The sequence below is a fragment of the Hemicordylus capensis genome, chromosome 2, assembly GCF_027244095.1.
Source record: "Hemicordylus capensis ecotype Gifberg chromosome 2, rHemCap1.1.pri, whole genome shotgun sequence".
Taxonomy (NCBI): domain Eukaryota; kingdom Metazoa; phylum Chordata; class Lepidosauria; order Squamata; family Cordylidae; genus Hemicordylus; species Hemicordylus capensis.
The window spans coordinates 94,561,778-94,588,143 of NC_069658.1; the positions used below are offsets into that span (position 1 = coordinate 94,561,778).

Genomic DNA, 26,366 nt, shown 5'->3' on the forward strand with positions numbered 1-26,366 from the left:
GATGTTGGGCCATTAGAAAAATTCAAAAGCTACATGGGGCCAATGAAAACAACATACAAGCAAGCCCCACTGATGCAAGAGGGAAACAGTGTTCCCTCTCAAGGCGCCTCGACCACAACAGGCAGCTGGGTTTCAATCAACCAACCTTTGGCTGCAAACAATGAGCATGCAAGAACCAGCAGCCCTTCAAGTGGCGCCCACTGCCATACTTTTTCCTCCATGCCCCCGCATCGCATACAGTTTGAAGCTGTAAAGATAGGGAATAAGATAGCTGTAGGAAGATCTCAGCAGCACGTGGAGGCAAGGCACAAGAAGGGTCCCATGCCTCCGTGATACTCTTCCTCTTCCGTGCCATGTGCAAAATTGAGGAAGTGAGTGTCTTGATTTCAGTTGGGGGTGGGTTGACTCCCAGTCAGGGACCGGCACTCAACCCTTCGGGGACCGGCAGCGGTCCAGGGACCGGTGGTTGAGAAACACTGGTACAGACGACGAGTCTTGCACCAGGGGGCGCCCTAGCGCAGCCACGGCCGCCTTGTTTCCAAGAAGTTTCTGCGCGGGAGAGCAAGAAGCGGCCAGAGTGGGTGGGGATAGGCTGGCGGGGCGCGATCTTCTTCCTGTTTGGCTTGGTTTCCTCTGGCGAGGAGGAGCCAGTTCCACTTGCCCGGTGTGTTGGTGGTGGGGCGGGCTGCGGTAATGCCTTGTTGCATGGCGAATAGTTTGGGACTTGCTGCGCGAGCCAAGAGATGAAAGGCAGGCAGGCGGAGGAGGAGCCGGCTACCGTCGTGGGTTCCTCGCCGCTGCTTAAGCTGCTTTCCGCCCTCTTCTACGGAACCTGCTCCTTCTTGATCGTCCTGGTCAACAAGGCGGTGCTGACTGCTTACAGGTGAGCCAAGGAACAGCCCGGAGGACAGCAGGGCAGGCTCCCGTCCCGCTTGCCGTGGGTGGAGCAAGAATGGGTTGGTACCCGCCCCGCGGCTTAAAAGTGATGCTCAGCACCACCATGCCTCCGCAGGATGCTAGTTCGCTCTCATTCGTGGGCGCCAGGCGGTGCTTTCTGCCCCACGGCCAGTTCCGAAATGACTGTGCAGTGCTCATCCTTCTTGCCAAATGATTTGGTGCCGTGCCATCATCCTCTCCTCTTGGCATAGCTGCTACTCTTCGCTCCTCTAATTCCCTGGCCGGGTCATCGCTTAGAAGTACTCCCGTTACCCCACACACAACAGCAGGCGTATCCCATCTCTTCCTGGTCTTGCATTTTACTATTTTTTTAGGGATTAACTCTGGCAGGGGAATCTTTCAGAACAAGGACAGACAGTAGTTGTTGCTGGGATGACAATAGTCTCGTTCCCAAGTTCTCAGTACACTCGGCAGGACCAAGCAGAAAGTGAGAGTGGAGATGCAGGAAGGAAAGCATCCCTTAAATGTTGGTAGCCAGAATTAATATATTTCCCGGTTCAAGCAAAGAATATCAATTCATTCCTAAGGATGCTGCCCCCGCTGCCTTTTCTTTCAAAGCAATTGGCAGATTGCAAATCCAGAATTAACCTCCCAGTCCTAAAGTAAAGCAATTTGCTTTGATTTTCAGGGAAACTTACTTTCAGATGAGTAGTTAGTATTGCTACCTGTCTAGCAAATAAAATAACGTAGCATCCCTGGCAGATTATTGCAGACTGTTTGCACTGAGAGGTAGGGACAAAGGGCAACACCACTGAGGTTATGCAAACATTTAGCAGAATGCACACACCGAACACATGGTGGAGTAGTGTGATCATGTCGCTGCCACCTACATGCCATGTTAGGCCTGCAGACATGATAGGACCATCACTTACAGAGTGGGACATGCCTGGAAGAGAGACACAAGATACAGGTGGGCAAAATAAGACCATGATGATAAGGGGAGGCAGAGCAAAGATTGAGCATTATGAAGCAAAATCTTCCATGTTTAGTTCAAATTTTGCCCTTGGCAGAAGCTAGGAACAAAGAGGGACCTTGATTACTTTTTAAAAAGTCCCTCCTGATATTAATAGTGAGACTGGAAAATATCTGTTCCTATGTCCTTGGATAAACTGTGTGTAAGATCTGCTGTTATTTAGGACTGATAATACTAGGAAAGGCATTAGTTAGCTTCAGCAATGACCTTTTAAATTATTTCTACTCTAGTGACTTCATCCCAAGGATTCTTGCAAACCATATAGTGTTTTGTGGGAGGATAGTGGCTTGGCTGAACATGTTCAGAAAGCATCCTCACAAAACTACAGTTTCCAGAGTAACCTGTGAAAACAATAAACATGAAACTGATTTTAGTGCTTAGCCTCAGTATCAGAGAGTTCTTTTAATAGGTTTTGTTTCATCTCAGCTAACCTGGTGAAACAGGTTTTGTTAGTTAAATTATACTGTAGATGATCAAGTTACTGTAGATATACAATTGCTAAGTAATCTTTACTGAGTCAACTTTGCTTGTCTGTCTTTCCACAATCATGAAAATATTGTATTAAAAATCTAGTGGTTCTCATATTTTTACCATACCTGCCCCAAATTAGTTTGCATTTCTTGAAAGTTATTATTTGGGGCCTTGTGAGAAGTCAATTTTATTTTTCTTTAAATTATTTCTGAAACATTTTTAGTACTTTCTAGCTGTGAAAACTAACATTGACATTTTGAAGAGTTAAATGTTTAGGTGGATGGATTTCAGATAGTCAGTGTATATAATCTTGCTTTTAAAATATGCATTTAATTCAGGCTTTCCCCCCCTAGGTTTCCATCTCCAGTGTTTCTTGGAGTTGGACAGGTAAGTTCAGTGACAGAACTTACTAAATGACAGGTGCACCTGATAAGGAGGCCACAAATGTGGGTTTTCCCAATCTTAATTCATTTATCTAGCTATTTGTATCCTTCCTTTTGGTCTCAAGATGGCTTGCAATAAGTTAAAAATGTGATAAAACATAATAAAACAATAATTCATCAAATAATATCCAGAACCAGGACAACCCAGCAGTGTTTACAAAAGAGAGAGGAAGCATACACCACCCCCTCTTTAAGACTTAGTGAAATAAAAAATGTCACCAGCCAGTGAAATGTTGACAGTGAGAGGGCCAACCAGGCCTCTCAGGACAGGCAGTTTCAACGGCAAAGTGCCACAACCAATAAGGCCTTATCGTACATCTCCAATAGCACTTTGTTTGAATGTGGAGCAGGCCTCAGCTGCTGAGCAGAGCAGGAGGACAGTTTCATGCAGAGAGGGTGGTCCTTCAAGTTACATGCTCCCAAACCATTTAGGGTTTTAAGGATAATAACCCCAAATCTGGGTCCCTACAAGGACCGCGGTTGCCTCATTCTTACAATTGACGTTTCCAGACTCTTCAGAGGGTATAATGTAGAGTAGTCCAGATGGAGTGTGACTACTCAGGGCTGCTCAACTTCGGCCCTCCTACAGCTGGTGGCCTACGATTCCCATAATCCCTGGCTGTTGGTCACTGTGGCTGGGGATTATGGGAGCTGTAGTTTAAAAACAGTTGGAGAGGGCCCTAAGTTGAGCAGGCCTGGACTAAGTAATGTGCATGGTGGCTAGACATGTCTCCTCAAGAAAGGGGCACAACTGATGCACTTAGCTGCAGCTGTGCAAACATGCTCCTGGCTGGCCACAGCTGCTACCTGATCGGCTAGGTGCAAAACCAGGTACAGATACACCTCCAGACTGCAAACCAGCTCCTCCAAGGGGAGTCGACTCTCCCGGATTGAATCTCCTACTCACCAGTAACATGGGTTAAGCCTCAGTTAGTTAGTCCACGTCCAGTCTGTCACTGCCCCAGACATCAGTTCAGAACATCCAATGCCTTCCTGGGGTTTTGCTACTGTGTGTGTGATTCTTTCTTTCTTTTCTTTCTAGATGGTCACCACTATTCTGATATTATATGTGTCAAAATTAAGTAAAATAATTCACTTCCCTGATTTTGACAAAAGTATCCCTAAGAAGGTAAGAACTGCATGAGTCTTGATCATAAAAAGTGAAAAACCTCATTCTCTCCACTTCTGCTTGTTGGGTAATTGATTATTTATGTCTTTCCCTTCCCTCGCAACACAGTCTGTAGCTTTGGAGAGTTCTGACCGTGTTTGTGGTACTTGCTTTGTCAGAGGAACCTCAGCTAATCACAGCAAGTCAGCACTATTTATCTATGTTGAGTCTTGTATTTTGTCCCTCAGTGTGTTCCTGTGATGTATGAAGGTTTCTCTTGACATTTGTATTTTCATAGATTGTGGCTTTTCAAAATTTATTATTTAATTACTCTGGCCCATATTCGTATTCGTGGGAGATTGCAAACATATTTCACATCTGAAAAAACCAAGAGAGGAAAATTCTAACTTGTGCTTCTGATTTAATAGAGAAGGCAACTTTTACTCCACATGACCCAGGATGGAAAGAAATGCCGAAGAAGACCAGGGTATATATTAGGAATTCAAAACATATTCCCAGATCCTTTGCGGTGCTTTCTTCTGTAGCCACTGAGTTCCCACAACCCTTGGAGAAATGATCCCTGGAGCTTGGGCCATGTCATATTTTGTGTGGCAGATATGTTTCCATATGGGAAGCACTATCACTTCTGAAGCTGAAAGGCATCCTTGAAATGCCAGTGGCTGACATTCAGACTAACGAAGCACCGGTGCTATAGGAGAAGCATCAGTGCTTCTGAAGCATCCCAGACTAATGCTATACTGGTGCTTGTGCAGTGGGGGAGGAATTTCAGCAACCTCCCCTTTCTCCAAAAGCAGCCTGTGCCACCTGAAAATATGTTCCTGGGGGCTAGGCAACCTTCAGGGAATGTTTTTGGGTGGCACAGAGCACTTCCGTGAGAAGGGAAAGTTGTCAAAATTGGCCCCCCTCGCCACTGCTGCATGAGTGGTGGAGCTCAGTTAGCTGAACTCTTCAGGAGCATTGATCCTCCGTTAGTCTAGATGCCTCTTCCCTTCAAACATTACTGTATTTACTATGTATAAACAAAATAGACAAGCTCAACAGATATTTGTCATGGAAAGTGGGTAGAGGCCTATAATGGTCCTCCTCTAGAACGGAAGGGATTCTAGAAAAAAGAGATCTATCTTTTGTTGTGGTGGGATTATTGTTTTATTGTAAGTCAGTCTACATGTGGAAGCCCCCGCATGGCTGCAGTAAACTGTACACATACAACACCTTCTCCGGGTGGTATTGCTGTATAGATCCTCCTCATGCCGGGATATCTGATTAATGTCTGCAAGGCTCATGTGGAAATGACTTGATTATCAAGCCAGAGGTTGCCAGTTCAAATCCCCACTGGCATGTTTCCCATAGTCTGGGGGGGAAACCTATATTGGGCAGCAGCAGTATAGGAAGATGTTGAAAGTCATCATCTTATACTGCATGGGAGGAGGCAATGGTAAACCCCTCCTGTATTCTACCAAAGACAACCACAGGGCTCTGGTCTCCAAGATTTAAAACTGATTCGATGGCACACTTTATTTTAATGCTAGCCTAATATCTTCTATAATCTGGCACTGGTACAAGAATTGGCAGCAGCTCCAATCCTAGGCTAAAATTTGCAAGTGCAGATTTCTTTATAACTTTATCGTATCCTCCTTCTCAGGAGCTCAGGGCAGTTCAGACTGTTCTCTCCTCTCCCCCATTCCCACCTCACAGCAACCCAGTGAAGTAGGCCAGGCAGAGAGAGAGTGACTGACCCAAGGTCACCCAGTAAGGTACATGGCTGAGTTGGGATTTGAACCTGGGTTTCCCCAGTCTAAGTCCTACACTCTAACTACTGCTCTTCTTCTTGTACACCAATCCTGCCTTTACTTGGAAGGAAACACCATTAAAAGCAATTGAAATTAATGGCAGTGTGTTTAATACATAATAATAATACATATTATTCTTTAATATGTATTAAAGAATAGGTTGCTAGATTCGCACTGTAAGAGGTTTAAAATGTCTGTCACTCTGGTTTTCTTTCTTAATCTCCTCATGGAATAAACCTGATTGGTTAACCCAGTAGAAATAGTCCTATGTGCCACTTACTGTTAATTAAACCATTGTTTCTAGGAATATTATGTACATTTTGACACCACAAACAATTGTGGTGGATTGTAGGATTCAGGGTGGAGCAAGCAAGTGTGTGTGTGTGTGTGTGTGTGTGTGTGTGTGTGTTTATTTATTTATTTACATTTTATAATTTAATATAAGGAGGAGCCCAGAGTGGGGTACTACATACTTAGGTTTCTCCTCACAACAACCCTGTGAAGTAGGTTAGGCTGAGGGAGAAGTGACTGGCCCAGAGTCACCCACCTAGTCTCATGGCTGAATGAGGATTTGAACTCGGGTCTCCCCGGTCCTAGTCCAGCACTCTAACCACTACACCATGCTGGCTCTCTCTATTAGATAAGGAATGGTGACACTGCCAATCAGCAGTTACCTCAGCCTCTGAAAAGTTGCTGGCTGCAAATCAGCCATGTACAACCAATATGGTACCAAATGCCAACCATCAGTATGGACCAAGATGATTGTCATTGGACACACACATTTGGTTTGAAAACATTAGAACAAACATAATTGCCACCTTTCCCCTTGTTTATGGAATCCATAAAGCAGGAAAAAAGTGCCTCATGTTAGGTGGAACAGCAGCAGTGTATCGTGGCTACAGAAGTCGCCCAAAGTTCAACAGGGGTAATCATTTACAAAGTTAATGGCAGTCTATATTTTTATTATTTACTATAGATGTTGGCATTGAGCTGGTTGCATAATGTAGTTGGTATGAATTTCTTCCACAGTCATAGAACCAGACCTAACCAGAATTGTGCTCCGGTTCTATTGCAGTTGTTTCCCCTTCCTTTGATTTATGTTGGAAATCATATAAGTGGATTATCAAGCACAAGCAAGCTAAGGTACAATAAAAACTGGATTGTTGGTGGGAAGTTTGGTTGTTTTGTAGGTGCGGGCTTCCAGGCTTGGTCTTTGAAAATATTATTTGAATATATCAAAGCTGTAGTCTGTATAACCGTCTGTTAATCTGAATGGGAGCTGGTTTGCCACGTCCATCCACTGCTTCGGAAATGTGTGTAAAAGCAGCTTGTAAGCTAGGTGCTGCTTTTAGGGTGAGGTTAGATTCTAATGAGTGTTAGGCACTATTAGCATGAGACTATGCTAATATTCTTAGAAATCCAAATGTATTTTTAAATGGTATTTTTTAACAAATGCATTAACTGTAGCCAGTCGAAAAGTTCAGCGGGGCCACCAAAAAAGTAGCAGGGGGCATATGGCTTGTAGCCTGGAGCACTTATATGTTAAAAGCGGGGGCAGATTAAAAATGGTGGGGAGGGGATGTTTCCCACCCTTGCTCTCCCGGGCACATCCCTTTAAAAATTAGCACATCAGGCATATCCCTTTAAAGTGGAGGAGAGCAGGTGCATACCTGCTCCTCCTCCGATTGCTGCCATTGCCGTAATCCTGTTGCTCCCCCAGCTATGACTGTGTACCAGTGGGGTATCTCCCAGCTGCCCCTGCGCAATGTCGGCATGCACATGTGTGGTGGCCACATGCATGTTGGCATTGTGCAGGGGCAGCAAGGAGACACCCTGCCGGTTTACAGTCATAGTTCTGGGGAGCGCCAGGATTACAGCAGTGGTGGTGATTGGAGCAGGTATGGACCTGCTCTCCTCTGCTTTAAAGGAGCTGAGTGAGCGCTTATTTTTAAATGGACGTGCCCACGATTTGGACACGGAATCACATTTTGAGCACTTCCCTAATGTGCTCTGAAGCCGCTCTCCCATGCCAACATGCTCAGAAGCTCCCTCTGCTGTCCACGCTTACAGAGTTTGCCTGCAGAGATTAATGCTGTAACTGTGGACAGCAGTGGGGGTGGAGCTTCTGAACATGTCAGTGTTGGGAGAGGCCTTCAGAGCACACCCTCAGGGACACTGTCTGTGAGTACAGTGTCCCTGCTTCTTAGAACACTTGGACTGGGCTCATGACTCCCATATTTGTCATTTCCTTTCTTTTCATGAATGTAATTCTGGGCCTGATTCCCAGATGCAGAGGCCCACGTGGGTGACTGCTCACTATACAAACATGGGCAAGGCTCCACGAACCTAGCCATTTGTGAGAGCAGTTGTATCAAGGGTGTTGTTAAAATTCAGCTGAAGTGCTGGGACAGCCAATCACTCAAAGAAGCTCCACAGTTTACAAGACAGTTGTGCTTGATATGGGTGTAACCATACTATATGGGAGTTTGCTGCAGCAAAACACATAAAATGTGGAACGAAAGCAACGCCTCCTTAAATATCTGCATAAATGTGTCGGGGAGCCATAATTAAACCAAGGATCTCAGGCACATATACATGCATGTTTGATGTGTGCCTGTCATTCATATTTGATAACCTTTTACTGTAAGGAGCACTGGTGATTGCTGGGTAAAGTGTGGCGCCACTTGCACAGCAGTGGTTTGCCACATGGAGCTCCACCCATATGATTGTTTTATGAATAGCCACATTCATGGGTCATCTTTGCATGTATGAATCAAGCCCACATGATGGTATCAGTCCAAGAATGCAATGCTGACTCATAACTAAGCATTTGGAGGAGAAGCAAAACCCACCAAGAAATCATTTGAGGAGCAAATGTTTCTTGTTTGCTTAAGGGCCAGCAGATAGAAAAATTGGGCTTTTTGGAAACACTGGAAAATATACTTGGGGTGCTTCTTTTCTCAGATTGAGCTATGAAAGAATATTAATTCTTAACCTATTACTTTTGTCTTTGGGGCCTTGGAAGGTTGAAAATAAGATATTTGTGGATATTTTCAGAAACTGAGTTTAAATTAAGCTAGAAAAAATACATTTGGATTTCTAAGAATATTAGCATAGTCTCATGCTAATAGTGCCTAACACTCATTAGAATCTAAACTGGCCTACATAACCTGTCACAGTGGATCCTCTGATATCCTTGCCTATAATTAATGTCTGTTACTGACTCCTTGCTAATAGAAGGGATAACTTTTTCTTAATATAGTAAAGAAAAAGTTTAACACATGAAGATTTTGGAGTGCAGAAGTAAAAGGTTTTTTATTTAGAAAAAGAAAAAGAAAGAAAGAAAAATAATCATGCAGTGATTCTTTTACCTAATCAGCCTTTGGTGTCAGACTGACATTTGGCCGAGAATTTGCTCAGGCAGATTTTTAATGGTAGTCTAATGATTTCATCCTCAACTTAGATAACAACTGAAAAAGTTTGCAACTGTCATAACCTGGATATTCTCTCCCCCTCTCTCTAAGTTTGCCAATGTTTACAGTCCTTAGAAAGTTTACCATTCCACTTACATTACTGTTGGAAGTCATTGTACTTGGGTAAGTATCTGCCTTTTTATTTTGAAATACCACTGCAGCCTAGAAAATTAAATAATGTTCTTGTAGTTTCTGGTCAGAGTGCTTGGACTTTCTTGTTGGCTAATAAAAGTTGAGGAAAATATTTGATTTCCCTAGAACTTCTTTGAGTTCAAGAAAATGCATTGGTTTCAAAACAGGCAGGAAGCAGGATCCAGTCGGAGTTAGTAATGACCAAGCACCATTGCAATCAATGAGACAAGTTGGTCACGACTAACTCCCATTAATTTCAATGGGACTTAATCATGACTAACTGCAGTGTTTGCTGAGGTGGCACCATACCCCCTGGTGCAGATGCCAGTATCAAGGCACTGGAGCAACTGAGCCAGCTCCACCCCACTCCTTAGCATGCCGCGTTCGCCTTCTCCCACTTGCTTAGCTTCCAGGATGGCATTTGATGGTCAGCAGGCAGGAGAAGGGAAAGGCCATGTGCAGGACGGAACCAGGGATCAGTAGGTAGGTGAGGTGACGCCCGTGGGTGGTACAGGATGTCCACTCACGCCATGCTGTGACACAGATGCCACCTGAGGCCATCACCTCGCCTCATTAGCAAGCCGCTCCTGACTAACTTAGTCTGGATCCTCTCACCCTGCGAATACTAGAAACCCGATGCCAAATGCCCCTTTAGGTTTACCTTACATGCCACATTACTAGATTTGAGAGCATAACCCACAACTAGCCATTGTTACCTTCTTCACAGCCCTTTCAGGTGGGACTCTAGACCTAATTGCCCTGTGTCCCCAGTTCTCCAGACTTGCTTGTTTTTTCCATGTCCTCCTTGCCCATACGCTTAATGTGAGATTTTGGCTGGGCCCTCCTTTCTTTTTGGCTCCTTCTTTCACCGCCAATGGCTTTCTGGTTCCCTGACTTTTAACTTGCTGCCTTATTTATTCTGCTTCCTTAAAAGGAAAGAAGGAAAGGCACCGAAAGCAGAAATGGGAAGGGGGGGGAGACCTCAACAGTACACAGGAGACAGTTTGTTGCCCAATACATTTTAAGTAGAAAAACTTTTTCCCCAGAGGCAACTCTGCACCAGTACTTTCAAAGAGAAACCAGAAATCCCACACACCGAGGTCATTCACACAATCAAAAACTGTGTTATACCCAGATTTGGGAGCTGTGTGTACTCCCAATTTTTGGTTGTGTGGAAGCAAAGTAGGAGGAGAACCTGGGTAGCTTTTCCTCCTACTTTGCTTCTACACAATCACTTCTGCCCATGTTTTCCTCCTACCTTGCTTCCACACAACCCAAAACTGGGATCACACACAGCTCCCAAACCCTGGTCAAACAGTTTTTGATTGTGTGAATAACCTTTGCCTTATGAAGCGGCTAGGGGCAGACTTAAGGAAAGGATTCGGGATGTGGAATCTCAGATTGACAGGAGTCTGATTCCTAGGGGCGTTTTCCTAAAAATGTTGAAACTGTAAGCTATTCTCCAGCTAGATATTTATCTCTTCTTACTGTATCTAAATTTCATAGGGCTTTAACTTTGGCCCGTTTTAACGCTTTGAATACAGCTGTGCTTCAGGGGAGATTCCAAAATATTCTTTATCATTGTTGTGTTTGTCCATGTGGATCGGGAGAAGTTAAGATGACGGCTGATGTCCTTTTGTATTGCCAATTTTATCGTGACATTAGGAAGAGATCTGTTTCTCCTCAACTTATCCTGTTTCCAGGATTAACTGAAACAGACTATTTAAATTTAATTTTAAAGGATTGTAAAGAGGAGAATTTATTCAATGTTGCTAAATTTTGTTATATTTGTGATGTTAATCAGAATGAAGTTGTTGATTCTAAATGATTTTATTCTTTTAATTCCGCCCATTGGCTGTACAAATAAAGACTAAGACTGATTGTGTGAATGACCTCATTGAGGCTGTTCTCACATGCAGCCTAACCCAGGCTAGGGAAGCCCAGCCTGGTTAGGCTGTGCATGAAACCTGCCAGGATAGGGCCCGATCCTGGTGGGGCAGTGCTATCTAGCCTGGCTTTTTAGCCTGGCTTCTAGTCAGGGTTAAGGGAGTGAGCACTCCCTTAACCCAGGCGCCGTGGTTGTGTGTCTCCTGAGGCTGCACACAGCCCGAGGAGACAAAGAGATGGGCACCTAGAGCACCCATCCCCTGCAGGAATCCCCCAATACACCACTCTTGGTGTGCGGTGCATTGTGGGATACCCGAAGGTTGGCCTCTAGAACTCTGGGCTACCTGGTGCAGTGCTGCTCATCAGAGAGCACATTCCATGCTCCCAGCACTGTTCCAGGGATTGTCTGGGGAGAAGGTAAGGTTTCACAGTCTTCTCCACCCACCCCCCCATCCTCATGTGAATGCCCTCACTGTGTCTTACAGCAAGTTCCTGTGCATGTTTACTTATAAGTCCCACTGAGTTAAATGGGGCTCACTCTCTAGTGTACATAAAATTAGAGTCTTATCTTGCAGAAATCTCTCTCTGTGCATCTATCTATATATTGAATTCTCTAAGACGTACCTGTGGCTAATCCCATGTGTGGCAGCTCTCGCAAGAGTTCAGAGAGCTGCCAGATAGCCACGGGTATGGGTGGGTGGGAAGAAAATGGTGGGCTATCCAGCTGGCTGGCGGGGGTGGTGGTGGCAGGAATGGAAGGGAGAGACAGTGGTGGGGGGCGGGCAGTGGAGAGGGTGGTGCAACCTCTCTCTCTCTGACCCGCCTGCCAGCCAAAAGGCAAAAGTGCCCAGCGGGGGTGGGCAGGTGGGTAGTGGAGAGGGCAGCGCAGCCTCCCTCTACAGCCTGCCTACCGGCGAAAAGGCAAGAACACCTGGCGGTAGGGAAGTGGCGGCCAGGCTGGCCGTCCGTGGAAGTAGAACGGGCTGGTGTGTGTGTGTGGGGCAGAGTTGCCAGAACCTAAGGGGTATACTTGTGGGTCAAATGGGCCGTAAGCCAGAATTTGGCTTTTTAAAAAGCCAAATCTGGCCACCTAGGTGTGTGTGTGTGGGGAGAATGAACTTGTGCGGGAGGGAAGATGGAATGGGGCTGAATCACGGGAGGCAAGGAGAACTAGGGGCGCAGATGCTCTGTGCCAGGTCAGCTAGTATGTATTAATGGTTCAGATAAGTGTTTGGCTGTTGATTGTTTTATCTGGATTTCTCAATAAAGTCTCAGATCAATGATATCATTTTCTTTTTAGGAAGCACTATTCATTGAGCATTATAACCAGTGTGTTTGCAATCATTCTTGGGGCATTCATAGCTGCTGGGTAAGATTTTAAACTGTCTCTTTTTGAGTTACATCTTTGTTTCTTGAGCCATATCTAAAGGAAAAAATTAGTTTGCTAGAAATTGTTATATGAATTGGCTAAGGAGACAGATCCTGTAAAATACTGTGCAATTCTCAAACAATTCCCTTTTAGACAATGGAAGAAGATGATGATGAACTGGGATTCTGTACAAAATGTTGCAATGAAAAACAGAAGGGGCTGAAGGATTCTGTTTGATTTACCTTTAGTCTAAGGAAAAAATGAAGGTTATTAAGAACATGTATATACACCTCCTTGATCTATTTGCTTTATTTTGGTTGCACAATTTTTTTTTTAGAATTAGGAAAAATTATTTTTAATTTCGATTTTTCTTGTCACTTACTTTGGCCTCTGTCCAGTATATAGTGAATCATGCTGAAGTCCCACTGAAACATTCTTCACTGTGTGCGGGTTGTGGCCCAGATATGTAGAGAACCATAGTCACCTTTTACTAAATGAGGAATTGTCCTGCCCTGCCTCTTTGTAGAGTTAACCATTGGATTTAGGCTGCATAACCCTGAGAGTGAGAAACTCATATGCCTGGCCTTCTGTGGGAACTACTTATCCATTAGTGGCAGTATGCCATGGTTCATGAGACAGTTATGACCTAGAACTCTAAAGGACCACTCTAGATTGTATATTTTTCAGACTGCAGCTGTGATCCAAAGAGCTGCTTTTGGTAGTAAGAGCTACTTTTGCCTAAACCATGTGCACGCAGACATGCAGGCGCACCCGCTCAGTAGAATGTTTTACTATTTATTTATTATATTTGTATACTGCCCCAAACTTCCACCTCTGGGCAGTTTGTTTGAACATCATCCCCCAAGTACCATGTTGTTTGCATATTTCATTGCCTCTTACTGTCTTTTTCACTTTTTATGGTTAAGGGGGAAAGTGGAGAGGTCCCAAGTAATGTAACTGCATTTTCACTTGCCATCAAAAAAGCTGACCATAGTTAAGTGAGGAGAGGAAAATATCTCAGGCATAAATAGTTGTTGTGAAGTGGTGGTCCTGCAAGAAGGGGAAGATCCGAAGCAAGAGAAGGCCAGACATGGCCCACCAAAAACTACAGAGCAGCCTTCATTGATTTACTTCATTGAGGCTTATACGTATATGGAACCCACACACAAAATCTGTTGACATGAACAGGGTTTATTCAGCTGTAGTGCTTGTTAGAGTATACTCATGGCCATTTCTTGTCTCTCTCATCTGAAAATGATTTTAGTTTTGGGATGAATGGAGTGGTTAAGTCATGATTAGAGAGGTTGCTGGGAATGAATCGGAGAAGCCTCTGAGCGCAGTATCAACTGGAATTGTTCAATTCTTCTTCTTCTTCTTCTATAAATGCTTCAGAGCTTGCTGTTTGGTGTTCACAAATTTATCATATTGAAATGGTTTGGAACATAGGAAGTTGCCTTATACTGTCAGGCCATTAGTCTACTCTGACTGACAGCAGCTCTCCAAGATTTCGGGCAGGAGGCGATGCCAGTGAGTGAACCTGGCACCTTCTGCATGCAAGCAGATGCTCTACCACTGAGTACAGCCCCATTCCTTAAGGGGAATATCTTACAGTGCTCACATGTAGTCTCCCATCCAAATGCAAACCAGGGCAGACTCTGCTTAGCAAAGGGGACCATTCATGCGCACTTCTGCAAGACCAGCTCTCCTCTGGGCCGAGCTGCACAGAGTATTTTGCCACGTCGCAATTTATTTCTTCCCTACATGTATTCTATCTTCCAGATCAGATCTAGCTTTCAGCCTGGAAGGCTATGCTTTTGTGTTGCTGAATGATGTCTTCACAGCAGCAAATGGTGTTTACACAAAACAAAAAATTGATCCCAAGGTAACTAACTATATTGCTATTTCATTTGTTCTCCTTCCTTCTTATAACAAAGGATCATTGTATGGTTTTAGGAATGTGTTTAGAAGCAGCTTTAATCAGGGTGGGAAAAAGTATTTTTAAAAGCCAGTCGACTTTTTAGGTGCCACCCCTGCAAAGGGTTAGATAAAAGATCAGCATTTTTTGGCACCAGCATTGAAATGTTTAAGTTCTTAGAAAACCTTTTCCGATGGAACCCCACAGGCAAGATGTGAGGGCGTGCCCTCTCTTTTGCTATTGCTCCCCTGCAACTGGTATTCAGGCATCCTGACTCAGTGCTGGAGGTAGCCTATAGTCATCAAGACAAGTCGCCATTATCCTCCATGAATTTGTCTAAGCCCCTTTTAAAGCCATCCAAGCTGATGGCCATCACCACATCACTTCGCAGATAATTCCATCAATTAATTATGAAAAAAGCACTTTCTTGTGTTGGTCCTAAATTTTCTGGCAATCAGTTTCATGGGATGACCCCTGGTTCTAGTGTTGTGAGAGTGGGAGGAAATTTTTCTCTTTCTCCACGAAAATGCCTAATTTTATAGACCTCTATCATATCTCTTCTTAGTCATCTTTTTTTTCTTAACTAAAAAGCCCAAGATGCTGTAGCCTTGCCACATAAGGAAGCTGCTCCGGTTCCTTTTTCATCTTGATTGTGGTCTTCTGCACCTTTTCCAATTCTATAATGTCCCTTTTCAGGCCTGCTCAATTTAGGCCCCCCAACTGTTTTTGGACTACAACTCCCATAATCCCTAGCCACAGTGGCCAATAGCCAGGGATTATGGAAGTTGTAGGCCAACATCTGCAGGAGGGCCGAAGTTGAGCAGCCGTGCTTTAGATACAGTGACCAGAAATATACACAGTATTCCAAATGTGGCCACATCATAAATTTGTAAAAGGGCACTGTAATAGCAGTTTTATTTTCAGTCTCCATCCTAATAATCCTGAGCATGGAATTTGGTTGTGCAGATTTCCTTTGGGCAAGTATAAGACCCATATCATATATGCTGCCATTGACCTGGATGGAACTCCAAATTGTAACATTTGTATCTGTGGTTCCTCATGCCGTTTGGACCAGGTTTAACCAAGCCAGCACAAACCCATTAGTTTCTGGCAACCAAACTGTTGACCAGATGGAATTCTTCCTATGTGATTACATGCAAGCAGCCTGTATCATACATATATGAATTGGGTTCCAACAACGCTGCCTTTAGGTGACACAGCTGATATTTAAATACTAAATCTGCAAATTGATCTTTAGAAATTATCTTTGGCTTGCCAACAAATATGTCTGTTTTATACAGGAGCTGGGAAAATATGGAGTCATTTTTTATAATGCCTGTTTTATGGTGATTCCTACAGTGCTGATAAGCATCTTCACTGGAGACTTCCAGCAGGTAAGCAAAAAATTAAACCAGAGTAGTAAATGACATTCAATTATTTGCTTGGAACAACATATCCAGAGGATAGTTTCAGATGGCTGTTTGCAGCTTGCTGACCCCTTCAGAACAACTTGCAGTTTTGGGGGTCCAAGCAACCATTTTAAGTCATTTATTGCAGAGTAATGATTTATTGGAGTCCCTATCCAACCTCAGCACAGCATCCTTCCAGTGGCTGTTGCTGGAGTTTGCCTTGTGCTTCTTTTTAGATTGTGAGCCCTTTTGGGACAGTGAACCATCTTATTTATAGTGTATTTTTCTTTGTAAACCACTTTGAGAGCTTTTGTTGAAAAGCAGTACATATCCATTCTTACTTTATTTAAAGAACTATTTTTCAGATATGGACCTTTCAGCAGGGTTTGAAATTTAGTAATAACAGCTGGTTGGGTAGGGTAAAATCGAGTTTGCAATGTGGACTATATGTGTTTTGAATTATTATAGCAATGGTAGATTTGTAGAGCTAATATGAACCGTGCAGATTGGTGAGCAGGAAGTCAATATTTACTTAATTAAATGTAATTTGACTGTTAAGATATTGTAAAAACCAATAAAATTTTAAAATGCGGGGGGAAAGAAAAGCAGTACATAAATAGCAGTAGTACGTCTATATTGCTATGTATCTTCTTTCTCCTTCATGAGCATATAATTTGTTTTTATGCTTATGAAGCATCTCCAATCCAATGAAGTGTGTGTGGCACAGCAAGACTGCCCATGAAGCCCTTGTTTGAAAAACAGAATGCCCACTGATCTGCTGTTTAGCCAGGGGGGAGGAGGAACAGTGGGACCAAATCTGTTGTTTCCTTCCAACAGCCAATGACCAGGATTTTAGCTGTTTAAAGAGGGTTCTGTGCCCACAACCCCGATAGCTGGATTGAAGAAAGAGAGCACACATGCCTAGTTCCCCATCCAGTTTTGAGATGTGTGTGCAGAGGCCTGCTTCCACATGTACAGTGTCCTGGGCTGAATAGGAGTTTCAACCTGAATGAAATGCTGTGGGAAATAGTTAACAAGCCCAGTTTTTAGGAGTCAGTGATTGATAATAAATACAGTGATTGATAATAAATACAGATGATACCATCCCTGCCCACTTGATTAGGAAGAGATGTGCTGAAAGCGTGCTTGTTGGACCTCCTCGTAGCACATCGCTTGTTTACGTGGGGTGTGCGTTTGTGTTTTCATCTGGATGGTCGCCACATACACTCCAGTATTTGGAGTGTGTGTAGCGGGGGTGTATTTGGATTAATAGCCCCCCCCCCCACAATAAAGGGATGTGCCAAAAGGGTGTTGGGATGTCTGTGGAGGACATCCCGATGGGAGGATGCTTAGCGTGTCGCCTTGCTAATCACATGGGCAGGTATAGTATTGTCCAAACCAGTCGGTAGATGACAATATAAATATAAACATCATTTTCTCAGATTGAATTAATAGAATGTATCTCTTCAAGAAAAATATATCTAAAATACTTTATTTTTATAGGCCACAGATTTCAAGCAGTGGACAAATGTTTTATTTATCTTTCAATTTCTTCTGTCCTGCATACTGGGGTAAGGAGGCTTTGACGAGTCAGCTAGTAACAGCTGACAGGCATTTTCATCTGTCGAATCCACTCTTGACTTGCTTAGAATTGGAGAAATAAGAGAAGACCAGAGAACTGCAATAAATAACTGCCTAAGAAGAAAACAGACACAGTTGGTTCAAATGGGGCCGTTATTAGTCATATAAAGTAAAGTTGTGCTGTCGAGTCGGTTACCACAGAGCCTGGCTACCACAGAGCCAGAGAGTCTGGCTACCACAGAGTCTGGCTACCACAGAGCCATGTGGTTTTCTTTGGTATGCTACCAAAGAAATACCAGAAATACTAGAATACCAAAGGTACCCCATTGCCAGTATGAGATGAAAACATCACTGAAATCAGTGAGACATTAATTTAATGGGATTTAGTCATGACTAAGTTAGTCTGAACGCTGCCAAGAGTACTTATTGTTCAACTTCTGTATAATGTCCCAGCCTGTTTTGTAAGTTCTCTTTATCAGGGAGCAAAGACAGTTTGTAGAAATTATCAGCTTTTCTCTTGAGTGGTTGCTCTTACTGGCCACGTTTGCTGTCTGCACCAAAAGGCATGAAAGGCTATAAAAGATGCAGAGCAGTGTCACTCATTTGGCTCACTGACCCTGCCAGTCGGGGCAGTTTCTAATCTATGCTTGTTCACATGTCAGATAGTGGAAATGGTAGGATTACTATGGGCATTAAGTCCACATAAGTGCATTATTTAAAAATAAATAAATAAATAATTTGCACAATTTTATACAGATATTCAAAATTGTCTTATCTTGGATTTGGCTTATCTTGGATTATCAAAGGGTTTTGGCTTTTCTCAAACATAATTGGGCAGCATTTGGACTAATCATTGTGCAAACAGAAGGATGTTCCAGTCGTGCAAGAGGGAGAAGGGTGGCTTTCATCAAATTCCTGCTGCCCCCTGCACCCCTGAAAAATATGTCCCTGACGGTCCCCCAACTCTGAGACATATTTTCATGGGGAGCAAGAGAGAACAAAGGGAAGGGGAGATCAGCAAAAAAAAAAAATCACCTCTCCCCCATATGTGACCAGAGCTGCTGTTTGCTTGAGCAGAACTAGTCTGGATGTTTCCCAATAGATCAGGGCTGCACAACTTTGGCCCTGCTGCAGATGTTGGACTACAACTCCCATAATCCCTGACAATTGGCCACTGTGACTGGGGATTATGGAAGCTGTAGTCCATAAACAGTGGGAAAGCCAAAGTTCTGCAACCCTGCAACAGATATACAGCAATGATTATGTATGTATGGCTGCAATCCTATACATACATCTGAAAAAAAGCATGCATGGGATCAGGCTGTGAGATGCGTTTCTTTGCTTTAGGTTCCTTCTGATGTATTCTACAGTCCTCTGCAGCTATTACAATTCTGCTCTTACAACCACGGTGGTTGGTGCTATAAAGGCAAGTGAAGGGGGGAATTGCTGACAGGTGAGAATGTCAGAACTAGCCATGGAAGTGATTCACTCACTTTGTATCCATTACAATTTCAGATTTTTAAATGGAAATGTCATTGTTTTGATGACAGTGTTAAAATCTCTTGTTAAGGATATTTTAATTGGGATCCCATAGACAGAAGGGTTTGGAAGAGGGCATTGTTGTGCTTAGGGGAGTGGAATAGCAGGGACCAAGAGGGATTCGACCTAAGTGATACAAGGGTGCAATAAACATACAAAACAAACAGGGTTGAACAAAGATGTTGGTAGATGTCATCTTTGCCTTTTAAAACATTTCTCTCATGAGAACTAGGAGCTTTTTCCTTTTTAAAAACTGTGAAGATTATCAGGATTAAGAGGCAAAGAACAGCATGATGGAGGCCAGATGTTATCTATCCACAGAGTGGATATGGCTATGCAGTTTGTAGTCTGATGAGGGCATGTTCTTGCTTGCTGAACAAACATGTCTTTTTTGCCATTTCTCTGAGAAGAGCACATAACGTGTCAAACTACCAGAGACACATGATGTGTATGATGTGTCAAACTGCCCAGGGATGCAGGATTTGGGCAGTATATACATATGTTAAATATATAAATAGAAAGTAATTGCCACTTGTGTGAAATCCGGGTAAAAAGGGGCAGTCACTGCCATTCACTGTCCCGGAAACCAATTATTATTTTCGTAGTTCAGTTAAAAGTAGACTTAAAGGTAGATCAGAATAATTTCTCTGGTATTTGTAATTCTTCTCTTGGGAAACATACCTCAAAGCAGTAATAGTGACCAAGTACACACACCATTCTTTGTTTACAGAACGTGTCCATTGCCTATATCGGAATGCTGATTGGTGGAGACTATATCTTTTCTGTGTTGAACTTCATAGGGCTCAATATCTGGTGAGTGTAACTTTGAATGCTTGATGAATTCTCATGAAGGGTGGTTAAGATAGTTTTCTGACTTTGTGTCCTCTGTCTTCTTTCCTTAGCATGGCAGGAGGGCTGAGATATTCATTTCTGACAATACGGGGCCAAGACCCCCCTAAACGCCCCACAGATGAAGAAGAAGCAATGCCAAATGTCAAGAGCTAGGAGAAGCAACTGGCATGAAAAGCTGTAAGGAGGCCAGCTCTTGTAGAAATCAGATAAGCACAAGCAGGAATGGGTGCAGAATGCCAATTCTACCTTGCCTAACATTGCAGCCCAATCCATCACCGTCCAAGTCATTTTCTTGGGCAGAATGTGAGTTCTGTGGCAAGCAGTAAGCTGCAGGTGTATCTGATTCTCATTTACCATGACTAATTGCAGTTGATTTTGCACTCTCCTCAAAACCAGTGGCAGGGTTTGTTGATTTATTGCACTGTCTTGCCTGTGCCCATGGACACCAGGGTAAAAAGCTAGCTTAAACTTTGACCATGATTTACTAGCTCTGGAGTGGTCATACAGACTGCAAACCAGTGGTGAGGACTTCTCTTTTACATATGTGGGCACTGCCAAAGTACGAAGGGGTTTCCCCATGGCTGTTTTGAGCTCTGGTTTCAGAGCTTTAGCGGTCTGGGTAGGTAGTTTGATCTGTAAGCCAGCTGATGGGTGAATGGTCCTGTCTTATGCTAGGAGATTGCACTGGATGGGCGTATGACTCTGTCCAGTTCAATGATACTACCAGTGGAAGTGCAGGAAGTGTCCTTTGGGATAGTAGCTGGTGCTACTGGGAAGATAACACAGTCTGTTATGATCTCATGAATGTCCTCATCAGCCTCAAGGGTACACAGGGTTCCAGTGTGATCTGCAGCCACCTGATGCATGTGCACTGTTTAGGGATCATATGTAGTCAGTGAGTGCATCTGATACCAAATCTATGCTGTGCTTGTGTGCCTTAAGTGAGGACTGTAGGCTTGCACTCAGTAGCTTGGATCCTGACTTTTGTGAATGGAGTTCCGTTCACAGAAAAGAGCTTTCCTAGTTCACCCTGTAGCCCCTGCCCCACCCCATAAAAAGCCAGGGATGGGAAACCCTTTAAAATGGAATGGAATGGACTGCAGTGGTGACATGACAGGGGGGACCTCCCACTGGCATGAGAAAAAGTGCCTTCTGCTTGTAATAGCACCACCTTCGGATCCAAGCCAGCATACTTGCATCAGGGTTTACTGTGCTAATCCCATTCGTGTAATCCTCCCAGTAGGGATATGCAGAAATGTTCTGCAGTTGGAACAGGCCGTTTCAAATATTCTGAGCTCAGAACAGAATGCCCTTCAAATGAAGAGTCTGTTCTGAGCTCAGAACGGAATGACCTCCTTCTGAGTCGGAACGTTTTGAGTGCCATTTTGGAATCCAAAGTGGTGCTCTTCCAGCCTCTGCACATGTGCAGCAGCCATTTGGAAATGGCACCACCATGGAAATGGCAGTTGCATGTGTACAGAGGCCAGAAGAGTCAGAACATTCCGACTCAGAACGTGGTTGTTCCATCGGAATAACCAGCTCAATTGGTTGTTCTTACAGAAAGTCCTGGGGATTCTGTGCACATTCCTAGACTTCATTGATATCAAAACCTGCTTCCATAACTTTTCCTGTGCTGCCACAGATGGGTCATTCAGGTTTATAGAGGAGAAAGCAGGGAATAGCCAATAGCATGCAGAGTGTTGTGAAAGAGGCCGGGTAGTACTGAGTTCCTGAAGTACATCTTCAAACACGTTTCTTCTTTAAAGTTATAATGATGGTTGGAACACACCAGTGCTGAATATTCATGACCTTGAAATGAGGCTAGTACAGTTGCCTTCTAGTTTGTCAAGGATAACATGAAAATGGCAAAAAAACGGGATGCATGCCAAATGGACGGATTTGGGATAGAAAAAACACTGTGCAAGGTGGAGACCATGAAAATGCTATTAATAGCAAAAAACGCTGCAAAATTGGCCAGACTAGCACTGCTATAACTGCAAAAATAGCCAAGGAACTGAATGGAGGGGGGAAAAGGCAAGACACTTGTATCCTTGAACCAAATTCAATATGCTATATTATAAATGAGGGTAATAAACCCGTATCAAACACAAGTGTAGAGAACTAGTCTAGAGGATAACATGAAGGCTCAAACTCAGTCTAGTCACTTGGGTTTTGCTTAAGCTCTGTATTCTGGTGAAGACCCACTAGTGCAAGATATTGAGCTAGGAGATCTGCCTGCAAGGCAGAAAGGAGATAAGGCCCTCAAGCCCTCTGATGCTATATGTGTGTACAGGTTTGTGTACACTCATCCATGTTTTTGTGTGAATAGGTGTATCTGCATTCATTTTAAAAGTGAACCTGGGTACTGGCTCCAGATGGAAGTGTTTGACTCTACATCCGTTGAACATAATGCATGAATAATTCTATGTGCATTCAGATCTGTACGTGTGTATATTGTACCTTGATTGTACGTGTGTTGGACATAAAGCATGAATAGGGCTTGAATCTTCCAGCATGGGTATGCGTTCTGGAACTCAGAACAGTACAGTTGCAATTGTGAGTGTCCTGGAAGATGTGCTTGGGGATTGGCCTTCTGCAAGGCTGCAGCTTACCTTTGACCCATGTTGTGAGCTGGCTTCTCTATCTAGGCTGGGTGCCAAAGTGCCCCAGGCCCCCACACGTCGAGCTTGTGCACACGACCTCCGGCAGCCACTGCTAAGAGCTGCGGGGGAGTCAGAAACCCGCCTGCTTTCCCTGGCAGATGAACAGCAGCTGGCCTCTCCTCTGCCATGCCGTGCACCCACACAAGCAGTGGCATGGCGAAGGCAAGAGCTGGGGGTGGGAGGGCTTCCTGCATCCCAGAATGCCACGTGGCACGGGCACAGCAGCTGCTCTCATCAGAGCATCTACCACACTCGGCATGGCCACTCCTTCATCTCAGCTCACTGCCAAAAATGGCAGCAGGCTTGGGGTGGGGGGGGGAGCCTTTAAACAAAAGGCAGGTTCACTTAACCTCGGCTAAACACTAGGTTAAAAAGTCAGGCTACCAGGGACAGAAGCCCAGCGCTCTGCATGAGCAGCCCAAACCAGGCTGGGCTGCCTTCGCCTGGCTTGGGCTGCCTGTGTGAATAGCCTCTTAGAACTCTTAATAATTTAGACCTCTTATACCTAAGAGGTCTGCTGATCCCACCGCCACCTCAGCCCTTCACAATGTATAGGAGGCCTCTGGACTCTTATGGCAGGCTTTGAACAGAGGAAGTGGGACCTAAGAGCCTGTGTGGAAAGGAGATCCTGAGAAGCCCCAGAGCTCATGTGGCCCTCTGGATCGAGGCGTAATCAAATCCCATCTAGTTTATAGCAGCTTAGCTAACTCTATAAAAATATGTGTGCTGGATGAAGCTAAAGCCCCTAATTACATGGTGCAGGACTACGTAGTTGCTGCTGCCCTCTCCTCCGGCCTTTCCCTTGTTTAATATCCTGACATGCTCACAAACAGTGGTGAGAACAAGTCAGGATTTGCTAGGTTAGGGTGTCACAACAAATCCCAGCTTGTTTGAAACCACAAAGATTGTGAGCCAGGGGTGTAACTACAATTGAATGAACTGTGGGGAGGGTCCCCCTGCTGCTTAGGATGCAGCTTGATTTTTGCTCTCTCCCTCACGCCTCTCTGATGAAAGCAGTGGAGATGGGGACAGGGGCACATCTTCACTTTTTGTCCCTAGACCCACTCCAAGCTTTCTGCGCCCATGTTGTGAGCCCTTTGGGACAGGAAGCCATCTTTTCATTTTATTTATGGTGTAAACCCTTTTGAGAAGCAGTATATAAATATTCATTGCCATCTATTGTCATCAAATGCACATTGAAAACTTCTTCCTTTTGCACAAGTTCCTTCCCTCCTTCCCACTTCAGGGATTCCCATGCTCAGAACTGTAAGATGTTCCCCTCAGGGGAAGGAGCAGCTCTGGGAAGAGCAAAGATTCCTGCTTGCAACCTTGGAGAAGCCGCTGCCAGTCTGTGAAGACAATACTGAGCTAGATAGACCAATGGTCTGACTCAGTATATGGCAGCTTCCTATATTCCTAACTGATGCACTCAGACAAATAGTGGAGCACAACACTACAGTTTTGTTTTGTCCCAGTTTCACCCTTTTAGCTAGCTGCGATTTCATATCAGTAGAAGCTGTTCCGTCAATCTTGTTTTCTTATGAAGATTATTTTCCAGCTAAGCTCATAACAGCAAAAAAATAAAATAAAATGGTTTTGTGTTGCCCATCAAAGGATACTTTGTTTCATTTTTTTAAAATGGCAGAAGTCCTATAGATTTCATAGGCTGTGGACCAAATCTCTCTGCAATAATTATTACTGTTCAGCAGCTACACCCAGCAGATTGTTTATGATTCATTCCTTGGTGAAGGAAAATTGCAGGTTGCTTCCAGATTTTCCTGTTCTAGTGGAAATTGAATTGAAGTAGAAAACACAATTCCTGTTAATTTCCATGAACATAAGACTTTTGTAAGGGCTATGGACTGCAGAAAGATGTTGTAGAGGATGTAGGAAAAATGTAAGATGAGTAGGCAGTGCCTACTCATGGTTTGTGTTTAGTGTGCGAAGGAAAAATAGAAAACACTGTGTGCTGGAATTTGTGATAAATACATGCTGCCTTCAGATGCACATTCTTTGCACATGGATAGCACAGTTGGGTCTATGCTAGTAATTGTATATCTTAGTGCGTCATTACAAATGACTCAACCAAAGGAAATATCTTTATCTTCTCACATTTGGATCAATCCTGAAAAAGTTGTTCTTGCTGTTTTATTTAATTCCCCTGCCTCTTGCAAAACTCTAAATCTGGAGCTCCAAGTAAGTAACAATCTACAAAAAGTCAAAGACTCTGAAGTGGTTTCCATTAATCTGTATATGACAATCCAGTCTTCAAAATTTTGGTGTAAACTTCCCACAGAACTGAGGCATTCCTTAATATAAAAACACCTAGCCATCCAATTCTGTATTGTGTGATCAGGAATATGACATGCTTTAAAAAAAAAAATTCAAAGAAATAAGATTGATTCTGTTTCAACTTGTTCATGTATGTAATTAAAATGTTGCTATTCTTTGTGACTTTTTCTGAAGTTTCTTAAACATAAAAACCACCACCAAAGAAATTAGATACATACATAAAACACTGGGTGGAGGGTGAGGATGAAAAAAAAGTACCATTACTATAGCAATTGTACAATGCTCAAGTAACCAGTTTATACATTTCATATTAAAAATATTTCTCATGGGACCCACAGCTGAGTCATAAAGGTTCAGTGTACTCTGCTATTAGATAAGGAAGTTCAGACCCCGATACCCCCAGTTCTAGATCAACAAAATTAAGGTAGGAAATGTGGGATACTCTGAAGAGCAATTGTGAATCAGAATAGGCAGTATTGTGCAAGGTAGGCCAACAGTCGGACTCCATGTCAGGCAGCTTCACGTAGTCATATGTATGTCATCTGTCTGAACTGAGACTACTTCTATTGTGCTCAAACCTAAACACAAATGAAATTATTTTCTAAAAATATAGTTTTGATCTCTTTTCCCTGTGCTGAATAGTGCAACTCATCTTCATCATTTTTAATACTGTCCATGTTTAAGATAAGCATTTCTGGGCCTGGGAGATTACTGTGCCCAATGGCATGTGCTAAGAGTAGCCAGGGTAGCCTCCCATGCTCTAACATTGGCATGAAATGCCTGGATGAGGTCACCCAGAGGCTTGGTCTGAGGTGGCCTCGGTATCCATCCGACACCCCACTCTGTTGTTTCCATCAAGTTGTAGTGAGACAATGGAGGTTTTTTGTTTTGTTTTAAATTAAAACTTTTATTAGAGTTTTCCCCTTCAAAATACAATGATAGGTAGACATCATATTATGGAATAAAAATGACACATATTTATAACACCAATTCCCCTTGCATCGTTCAATTAAATAACCAGTCATTCACTTTCACCAAGAGTAAATGTAGTTTAGAGTGTTAGGGTCAGACAAGGGAGGTTTTGAATTCATGCCTGGGATCAATGACGGGCAGAAAGAAAAAACTGTGACTTACTGCAGAAAAGATGGAAGTTCTGTTGATTGTGAGATCAGTCATCCAAGGATTGGTAGTACAGCCTCTTTTGCATGGCGTTGCGCTCCCTATAAAGGATCAGGTTCACAGTTGGGGTGTGCTGGATACAATGTTACTTCTGACGGCCAACTGAGCGTGGGGCAATAGGGGCCCCACACTGCAATCTGCAGCACAGGAAGGTAGAGTTTCCCTGGGGCACCACACATACCCATCCCAAGGTGTGCACCTTAGACCTGCTTGCACTGCAGCAACAACTGGTTTCTATTGTCTGCTTCCTGAGAATGGCTTGGCCTTCCCTGGGGCAAATCCTCTTGTGGGATGGTGCTGAATTCAAAATTG

General features: G+C 43.6%; 1 protein-coding gene across 3 annotated transcripts; it reads left to right on the forward strand.

Annotated features, from left to right (window-relative positions):
- Nucleotides 1-580: 580 nt before the first annotated feature.
- Nucleotides 581-25,030, forward strand: SLC35D2 (solute carrier family 35 member D2). Of its 3 annotated transcripts, XM_053300678.1 has the most exons (12): nucleotides 583-883; nucleotides 2,755-2,788; nucleotides 3,887-3,973; nucleotides 6,839-6,906; nucleotides 9,288-9,359; nucleotides 12,556-12,624; nucleotides 14,404-14,506; nucleotides 15,841-15,933; nucleotides 17,452-17,519; nucleotides 18,877-18,955; nucleotides 19,799-19,881; nucleotides 19,971-25,030. In XM_053300678.1, the coding sequence occupies exons 1-12, from the start codon at nucleotides 744-746 to the stop codon at nucleotides 20,071-20,073; spliced, it is 999 nt and encodes a 332-aa protein (XP_053156653.1). In that variant the 5' UTR covers nucleotides 583-743; the 3' UTR covers nucleotides 20,074-25,030. The 3 variants fall into 3 exon arrangements, with proteins under 3 accessions (XP_053156654.1, XP_053156653.1, XP_053156655.1); XM_053300680.1 differs by lacking the exon at nucleotides 2,755-2,788 and having other exon boundaries at nucleotides 750-883; XM_053300679.1 differs by lacking the exons at nucleotides 17,452-17,519; nucleotides 18,877-18,955 and having other exon boundaries at nucleotides 581-883.
- The last annotated feature ends 1,336 nt before the right edge of the window (nucleotides 25,031-26,366 follow it).

Excerpts from the sequence above, each read along its gene's own strand:
- SLC35D2 (XM_053300678.1), top strand. The coding sequence starts at position 744 with ATGAAAGGCAGGCAGGCGGAGGAGGAGCCGGCTACCGTCGTGGGTTCC. Across the intron at positions 884-2,754 it reads GCGGTGCTGACTGCTTACAG|GTTTCCATCTCCAGTGTTTC; the intron begins GTGAGCCAAGGA and ends TTCCCCCCCTAG. Across the intron at positions 17,520-18,876 it reads CTTCTGTCCTGCATACTGGG|GTTCCTTCTGATGTATTCTA; the intron begins GTAAGGAGGCTT and ends TCTTTGCTTTAG.